Source organism: Gossypium arboreum, chromosome 5 (genome assembly GCF_025698485.1).
Source record: "Gossypium arboreum isolate Shixiya-1 chromosome 5, ASM2569848v2, whole genome shotgun sequence".
NCBI lineage: Eukaryota > Viridiplantae > Streptophyta > Magnoliopsida > Malvales > Malvaceae > Gossypium > Gossypium arboreum.
The window spans coordinates 76,126,853-76,136,105 of record NC_069074.1 but is presented as its reverse complement, the minus strand read 5'-3'; the positions used below and the strand labels follow the sequence as shown (position 1 = coordinate 76,136,105).

Below are 9,253 nucleotides of genomic sequence, written 5' to 3'. Positions count from 1 at the left end.
TATGCCTCAAAATCCTAAGATACAATTCTCTTAAGGTTTCTACCCAAACCTTAAGGATTAACCTTTTCTCTCAAAGAGAAACAAATGATCAAACAAAGAAATAATCCTTATAAGATCAGGATGTTTGCCAATGAAGCAAAAATACAAAGAACACTTGAGCTAGATGAATACAATGAAAGCTCACAAGTGTTTACAAGAAAATGTATGAAAGAATTAAGCTTTAGGTTGTTTTAATTGATCTTTAAGCTTTTCACATTACTCTTGTTGTTGCTAGACCTTTGGAAGATGGTATTTATGTCTTCTAATTGATTTCCATCTATTGTGGTTGTTGTAGAAGTGAATGTAGTCATTGGGGATGAAATACTAGGTTATTAACTGCACTTGCAACAATGAGTATTGAAACCTACTAAAAGGGTATCGATATTTTTTTGTAATTAATATAGATTTCAGTGACCGTTGGAGTAGGAATATCTATACCTTTAGGAAATATATCGATACCTTAAGAAAATTATCGATACTGAATCGATACCTACTAGGGTTTGAAAGAAACATAATGTCAATTTGGTATCGATTATTAGAAGGGTATCGATATCTTGTAAAATATTGATACTTTTTTTCCTGGAGCAATTCTAACTTGTTCGAAAATGGCTAAAACATATTTGAAAATGTTTGACTCAATTGAAACCATTTCAACTTGATTTTATCAAATTGTTGATATTTACCCATATCTTAGGCTATGAATTTCACTGTTGTGAATGATGTTACATACTGCAGAAGTCATACACCCAACACACTACTTTTTGATTTATTATCTATTTGAACTCAGGCTTTTATTTACATCAAAGTGTACGAGTCACACATACATAGTCCGTCATCTACTCAGGATTTTGGTATGTCACACTATGAACGTCATGAGTGAATAAATCCAAAAATTTTATTGATCTATTCTGCTTGGGACCAGTCCGATGTACTGTCAGTCCAACTAGTCACATCTATGCCTCTATCTTCTGGGAGTCGTTCACTTTGAAACTTAAGGCAAAGCATCTCTTGAATTGGACTTGATAGACAACATATTAGTATTTCACTCAGTTTGTTCATTTTTTATTAGACTAAGTTGTCTTTCTGTATTATGACCCAACTACATAATACCGCGTAGGATTAGTTAAACATTAGACAACTAGAGAGCAACATTTACTTCATTTTGCTTTACGTGCAAAAACCATATGATGACAATATACAAAGTATTAACGTAATTCTTGAATAGTTCTATTAACCAATCTGTTTAAAAAACTACAAGTGTACTTAGATAAAATTACTACACTTAGGGAACCAGATCCAACAACAAGTTTCCACACTGAATTGGAATCCATATAATCCATCTTAGCTTTCATTGCTATTTCCTAAAGCTTGGAATCAACACTCTGCATCACTTCATCATATGTGAGTGGGTCATCATCTTCCTTTTTAGCAGACTCAGTGTTAAAAACTTTTCCTCCAGATTGGAAGAACTTAGGCTTACAAGAGACCCTTCCACTACAACGAAGCACCATATGCTGCTGATTGTTTGCAGGTCTACTATTAGGAGTTGATCCTAGATCTATTTCTATTGGGTTTTGTATATTTCTCGAAATTTCCTTGAGTACCTTTTTACCTTGAGGTATAAAGTCATTCATGTAAATTTCTTCAGGGAAAGTAGCATGTGTTGACACTATATAGTTTGCTCTTTCGGGTTATAAAACAAACCACCCTTTGTTCCCTTTGGATATCCTACAAACATACATAATTCTGTCTGTAAATCCAACTTTCTCTCATTTTTTTCCATTACTTGGGTTAGACATTCCCAAATCCTTTTGTGATTTAGATTTGGCTTCCTGCCATGCCACAATCATATAGAGGTTTCGACGTTGCTTTAGTTGGCACATCATTTAGAATTTAGTAAGTTATTTGTACCGCATATCCTCAAAAAAAGATTGGCAGCTTCAAATAACTTAACATCGAATGTACCATGTTTAACAACATTCGATTCCTTCTCTTTGCCACGCTATTCTGTTGTGGAGTGCCCGACGCGATTAATTAGGATAAGATCTCATTCTCTATGAGGTATGTTAAGAACTCACCCAAAAAATATTCTCCACCTCGATTAGACCAAAGTGCTTTTATGGGTAAATCTAGTTGTTTCTCCACTTTCGCACGAAACTCTTTGAATTTATCAAAGATTTCACTCTTATGGTGCATTAGATATGAATACCCATATCTGGAATAATCATCAATAAAGGTGTGGCCACATACGTTAGTGTGCACAAGTTCTAGGGGTTTTTCAGCCCTCGTTTTTTTTTTTGTATTAAAAGATCGCTAATTATTATCTGGAATAATCCAATGTTTTTTTTAGTTATTTAATATTGATTATTGATTGATAATAACAGTCATAAATTTGATAATTTATTATATATGAGAATATCATGAATTAATTGTGTATTATATAATGTTTATTTAAAAATTCTATATATTTGGTTATGGAAATATTATGTAAAAAACTTAATCACAATTAGTGATGCATTAAATAAAATTTTAAAAAAACTCTTAACATATTCAAGGGATTTTAAATAATAATTTCTAGGATTGAAATGTAAAATATTTAAAATACATTGGATTAATTTTTAATACAAATTGCATTGGAAGAATTTTGTATTGGAAAAAAAATAAAATTTAATATTACAACACTGACAATTTTGTATAACAATATATAAAAAGTCAATATAAATAATGGAAATTTCATAATACTATTTATGTAAAAGAAGTTTCATACCATTACTGTAGAGATTTAAATATAAAAATAATAAAAGATCATATTTACTTTGATTCATCCCTTCTTCTTCAATATCAAACATGCATGGAAAAACAATTTTCAGCCACATTAGAAATTCATATACAGAAGAAAATACATCACTTCTTTCTTTTAAACATAAATATTTTCATTTGTTAAACATAAAGTTATCATATTGATACCTAAATTTTATTTTAATCGAATTGGTTATTAAATTATATTTTTGTTATCCAAATCAATATTATTGTTAGGTTCTATTAAAAAGCCAATCATAAATTAAAAGTTATCATGTGGCACAAAAGATCACATAAGCACTCTATGTATATATATCAAATAATTTCAAAAGGAAAATTTTATAAAATTTAAAATAATATTTTAAAATATATTAATTATATAATATTAAAATATATATATATATATATATATATAGATATATATAACTTTTAAAAAATTTAAAAAATTCAAATGTTCTAAATGAAAGTTTAAAATTTAATTTTTAATTCATGAAATTTTATTATATAAAATAAAAATTTATATATAATTATTTAATATACAAATAATTCAAAATACATATAAATAAAAATATTCGAATTAAAAGTTGATTGATTAAAGCTAATCAATGTTAGCCAATGTTGGGTTAACTCTTGAACAATTAATGACAGTGTTTATACCACGTGCTATTGTGTGATTAAGTCATGTCATTAATGACTATTGTTGACTAATGATGAATTGATGAAATAATAGTTATTTAAGAATCATTTCTAATGAAAATAAGAATTGAAGTATAAAATTGAAAAAAATACATAATTTATCAATAAACTTTTCGTAAACGATATCTTTCATAGAATCATAATTGAAGTGTTAACTAATAACATATCGACATATTGTTACCACAAAGAATATTGGCTTAAGTCCTGTCCCGTATAACATGAGTCCTCGTCAATCTAAAAGATTGGCTTCATCGTTGTCTCAGCTTGCTTTCCAACGGCTCAATTGTATCACATCTTGTAATAGTTTGAAATGAGTTTAGTCATCCATTCTAGGCATGTAGATCGATCTGTCCAAATATTTAGATATTATTTTATGATAATAAGTAGTAAAATGTAAATAAATAAATAATTGGATTCTAAAATTAATCATGCATTCAAACTAACTATATTACATTGGTGGTAAAATATGTTGTAATTTGCTTTACATAATAGATTACAACTCAAGGATAAGTTATTTTGTTACAAAAGATATCACGTTATGTTGGTAAGAAATTCTGTAATATATTCCAACTCATATAAGATATTTTATAATATAATATTTCATTTTGTAATGACTTGTTACATTAAATGGGTAAAAGCTTAGGCTAAACTTTTTGTATAAGAGCTTGCACTAGAAATCCCCACAAACTAGCCTCATGACCCTTTTCAACTTATTTTTACCATCAGATTTAAATAGTAGGAAACGTATTTTAAGTTCTATGTTGAAATCCCTAGCATAGAGAAATCTAGAGTAGAGCAGCCCTTTTTAGCTCAGCCTTGAGCTTAAATACTTGACCCTCGGGCAAAGTTAGGTTTACCAAATATCTTGGTTCACCTTCATTTTCAGCAGCGGAACCGTGCGGCAGCGGAAAAATCAAAACTGCTCCTTCATCACCCACACCTTGGATTGAATAATATGCCAACTTTGGCTTTTCTCCATTCAACTCCAATTCATATAAACCTGCATTTTCTAAGTTCACAAATGTTAAATTTGATCCATACATGATATAATCTGTACACCCATTATCTTTCTCCACTGCGGCTTCAATCTTGTTTCTTTCATCACACACTTGATCTTGATCATTGGCGATCAACGTTGCTAACTTGTTCAAATCCGATTCACCGACCAAGAAGCTTGCCTTGATTGATCTTATAATTTGATTGTTACCAAGAACATTGCTATCGTCATGGCATGGATCTTTTCTACAAACGGTAATAATTTGTGGCTCAAATCCTTCCCTGACTTTGGCTATCGCTCGCCAAAGTAGGGCACAAATTGAGTCGAAAGCCGAAACCGAACCAATCTTGGCTTGCAAGTTTGATAAATGTTTTGTGGTCAAGTTGAAAGAAAAAGTTTCCATTTTGCAGTTATTGGCAAGCACCCAAAGGTCTCCCACATGGTTCACTTGCTTTGCAGAAAGTGGTTCACTGGGTGCCTCAGGTTTTGCAGTATTGGTTAGGGATCTTGGTGCCAGGGCTGGGGAACTATTGACATTGACCTTAGCCATGTGTTGGCCCCAATTGTTGATGAAATTAGAGACTGAAAATGCATCTCCAAGGATATGAGCCCAACTCAGCCCTAGTGAAATTCCACCACATTTGAACAGAGTAACCTGCACAAAGATGCACAAAATTTTCAATATCGAATTGTTGTTGGATGTGTTATTTTTGTTAGTATATAAAGCTTTTGTTGAATTGTTGTATCTTATCAATCATAAGTTGAAAGTAATTATATCTTTTTTATATTTTGATAACATATAATGAAAATTGCAAGATTTTGAACCCATAATATTCATTATTTCAATTTTACCATTTTAATTAAACTAACATTTTGTTTTATTTCAATTTTCTATAAATTTGCATATGTGTTTATGTTTATCATTTTGACTTTATCTGCATTGTTTTAATATTTTCTATATATTCGTAGTTTATTTTCATTTTTAATAAGATATATCAATTAAATATATATATTTTTAAAATATCGGTGAAAGTTCTATCTTATCCACCCCGAATTTCATTTATTAAAATATATAAATATTAATCTAAAATAATACATTTTTAATATTTTATTATTTTTAAATAATGATATGGATAAGCATGAACTTAGGTTTAGAAATTTTTTTTTTTTTTCAAATCAAGCCTTAATCCTATTCTGTCCATGGCTACTTTTAGTCTTGAGTACTCAAGTTTAAGACCTCTGAATCTTATTATCTATTTTTATCATGTGTGAGTTTTAGTTTAGTTATTAATTCTAATATGGATTGTTTCAACTCTTTTATCTATTTATGTTATAATTGTTTGATTCTACACTTTTCTCTGTTCATCTGTGTTGTAGTTGACTGATTCTAAACTTTATAGTTACTTGAATATATATTTATATTTGTACTTTCTTTATACTTATAAACTTTGAATAAATATATAAATTAAAATTATGTATTGCTGTCACATATTATTTGTCATATTTTTATTAATCTGTACTATATATAACTACTTACCACCAACTCAATAATAACTAAAATATTATTGTTTTATAAAATAAATTATATTATTTTAAAATTTTTAATAATTTATATATAAAAAGAATACACACATAAATGGAGTTTGATCTAAAGACATAATGATTTTAAACATTTAATTTACCATTTCAATTAAAGTTTTATTTATTTTTTCATATAAATATTTTATAAATATAGTATATTTGGTACAAAAATTTAGTGGACAAAAATTCAGTTAAATAGATTACAAAATTAGGGATACTTTTTGATATTTTTCATGATTAATACTTGAAATTCGTAATTACTCCTTTAGAAAAATAACCACCAAAAAATATTATAAGCATGAAGTATGGAGGAAAAAATTATTTTCTCACCATATAGTTAGCCAAAGATAGTCTAGTTTTATCTTAATATAATCGTAAAGTGATTAAATAATGTTTAAAGAAAATCGCCTTTTGAGCTTTAGGTAAGTTGATATTGTAAATATTGTATTAGTAAAGCGACTTAAATGTTTTTTTTTCGATTATATATATATATATATATATATATATATATATATATAATTTAAAGGTTAAGATGAATTTTGGTAGAAAAAGGATACCTGCAAGTAAACTAAAGGAGAAAAGGGCAACTCAGGGCCGATGGCTCGATGATAAACAAGCAAATTCCTCTTAGAATCGTCGTCAGTTTCAAGCCATTCATCCACAGTTTCATCGCAAACACCTTCCACGAACCTTATGCCGCAGTCATTACACTTTATGTACGGTCGACCCGAAGACTCCGACCGCTTGATCCGCCCACAGGTGATGTAGTAATCGTTAAGCAGGTAAAACATGGCTTCTTTCATGTTCATGACAGTTAGCCCTTCCACTGCATGGCTGGAAAAGAAGTAAACCGCTTTGAGGTAATGGAGTTTCATGGTCAAGTCCAGGCCGCTTAGGTCATGAATCACGTCCGAACCGGTGACACAACCTGGTCCAACCGATGAGAGCCTAAGGTTATAGACAAGATCATGGTCTTGTTGGGGGGGAACCATGGTTTGCTTTCAAACTTGACTACTGGGAGATGGAACTGAAACTATGGTTGGAAAATTTTATGGTTTTCCGAAATGAGGTTTTTGGGGTTTATAAATTGGTTCTTAAATCATGAGCGGTGGGTGAGTTAATGGGGAACATTTAATAGGGTCATTTTCATTTGTTTGTTGGATGTAAAACAGCTGGATACTTCGACTTTGCATTAAATCTTCATTGGTTTGAAATGGGAATTCATTCAATTACTAACCAGATTTGAGAAGATGATTATTAGCGTAGGGTAGAGGAAAAGATTGCTCTTATGGGTATTTCTTGGGGAGTTGGGTAGACTTACCATCACGTATTGTTTAACAAGTATTCATTAAGAAGATTGTACCACATATGTCTAGATTGTTTTACTCCATATAAACTTTTCTTTAATTTGATTGAGTAATTTTTTCAAGGAACTCTATATCTTTTTGGGATTTTAAATTATTCAGGGATTTTCATATAAATTTCACTATCAAGTGTGTTATATAAATAGGAAGTAACAACATCCATTAGATGCATGTCAACTTTTTCACATACTGTCAGACTAATAAGATATCTAAATGTGATTGTATCCATCATTAGAGAATATGTCTCTTCATAATCAATGCCGGACCTTTGTGAAAATCCTTGTGCTACAAGGCGAGCTTTATATCTTACGACTTCATCAATTTCATTTTGTTTTCACATAAATACCTATTTATATCCTATCAGCTTTTACAGCTTTAGGTGTTTGGACTACAGGTCCAAAAACTTCACGTTTAGAAAGTGAACTCAGTTCTGCTTGAATTGCATCTTTCCATTTTGGCCAATCTTTTCTATTTTTACATTCCTTAGTAGATTTAGGCTAAAGATCCTCATTTTGTTTTATTATTTTAATAGCAATATTATAAGCAAAATTGTTGTTGACAACTTTTTTTCGGTTTCATTTTTTTCTCGTATTAACATAATTTATCAAGATCTCTTCATTTTCATCATTCCCATTTTCCCTTTTAGGTACCTGAATCTCTTCTTGAGTTTTATAATTAATTATGTCATGAGTCTTTTCAGGAATCCTGCCTCCACTATATGACCATCTTGAATGTTTGCTCATTTACTATATGACCATCTTATTTTTTAGATGTACAATAGATACATAACCAATGACTTTTCATACATAAGTTTTCTCCCTTGCAAGTTCTTATCAGTAATATTTTACCACGTAATTTTAATTGAGAACTAATTCTGAATATTGTAGAGTTATACTCACAGTTTTTAAAAAAACTTGCAACTTTAGGTGCATCCAACCATAATAAGCTTTAGATAGAATTATCATATTCTATTGCTCATAAGTATATCTTTCATAGTCAAATATTTTGTTTTCGGCCATTTAATAGGGATGATGACAAAAGAATATCATAAAGATTATAAAATAAATATAAATTAATAACCCAATTTCCTTTTCTATTCATATGAAATATAATATTTTCCTCATTCACAATCTCAATATGAGATCCATTACAAATAACTTTTAAAAGTAATGTATTAAGCATCACAAATTTTGTGCTTTTTAGATGGTGATATATTAGCTCTTCCGGAGCTTTCAACTAATTTTGTACTATCGAATATTGGAATAATATTTGTTTGTTTTAATACCAAATAAGATAAATATTTTCTATTTGTAATGATAGAATTCATTACTATATTTTCATATTATTCCTCAAAGAATATTAACAGAAATAAAATATTTGGGCATATGCCACATATGTGACCACTAATCTTTCATATCAGATTGATAACATAAGTTATCTTTACCCTTTGAAAAGTTATCTTGAGAACTCTCACTGTTCTTTTATTTATTAGTATGTTCCCATTTTTAGTGGTACATGAGTATATCTTTTATTTTCTTTATATTTACATTCACTTCAAGGAATGCAATAGATTTACTAGGACAAACTTATAAACGTCTCAATTGATTCTTTATTTCATAATCACCATCGCAAACATGCGTGGATTTTAAATTAGAATTTATCTATTCATGTTGTCATGATTAGTCTCCAATTATAATAAACATAATATAATAAATAAAATATAGTAAAATATACATGAAGATCTTTAACATCATCATCATCATCTTGACAAATCTAT

General features: G+C 29.3%; 1 protein-coding gene across 1 annotated transcript; it reads right to left on the bottom strand.

Moving 5' to 3' along the window:
• Positions 1-4,115: 4,115 nt before the first annotated feature.
• On the bottom strand, positions 4,116-7,334 carry LOC108453788 (protein ECERIFERUM 26-like). Its single transcript, XM_017752087.2, has 2 exons — positions 6,670-7,334; positions 4,116-5,186 (listed from the first exon to the last, which is right to left on the bottom strand). The coding sequence occupies exons 1-2, from the start codon at positions 7,102-7,104 to the stop codon at positions 4,320-4,322; spliced, it is 1,302 nt and encodes a 433-aa protein (XP_017607576.1). The 5' UTR covers positions 7,105-7,334; the 3' UTR covers positions 4,116-4,319.
• Between the last annotated feature and the right edge of the window lie 1,919 nt (positions 7,335-9,253).

Bases quoted from the DNA above. Each gene is read 5' to 3' on its own strand.
- LOC108453788 (XM_017752087.2), bottom strand. From the start codon at position 7,104: ATGGTTCCCCCCCAACAAGACCATGATCTTGTCTATAACCTTAGGCTC. The intron at 5,187-6,669 runs GTATCCTTTTTC...ATCTTTGTGCAG, and splicing joins CTCCTTTAGTTTACTTGCAG to GTTACTCTGTTCAAATGTGG.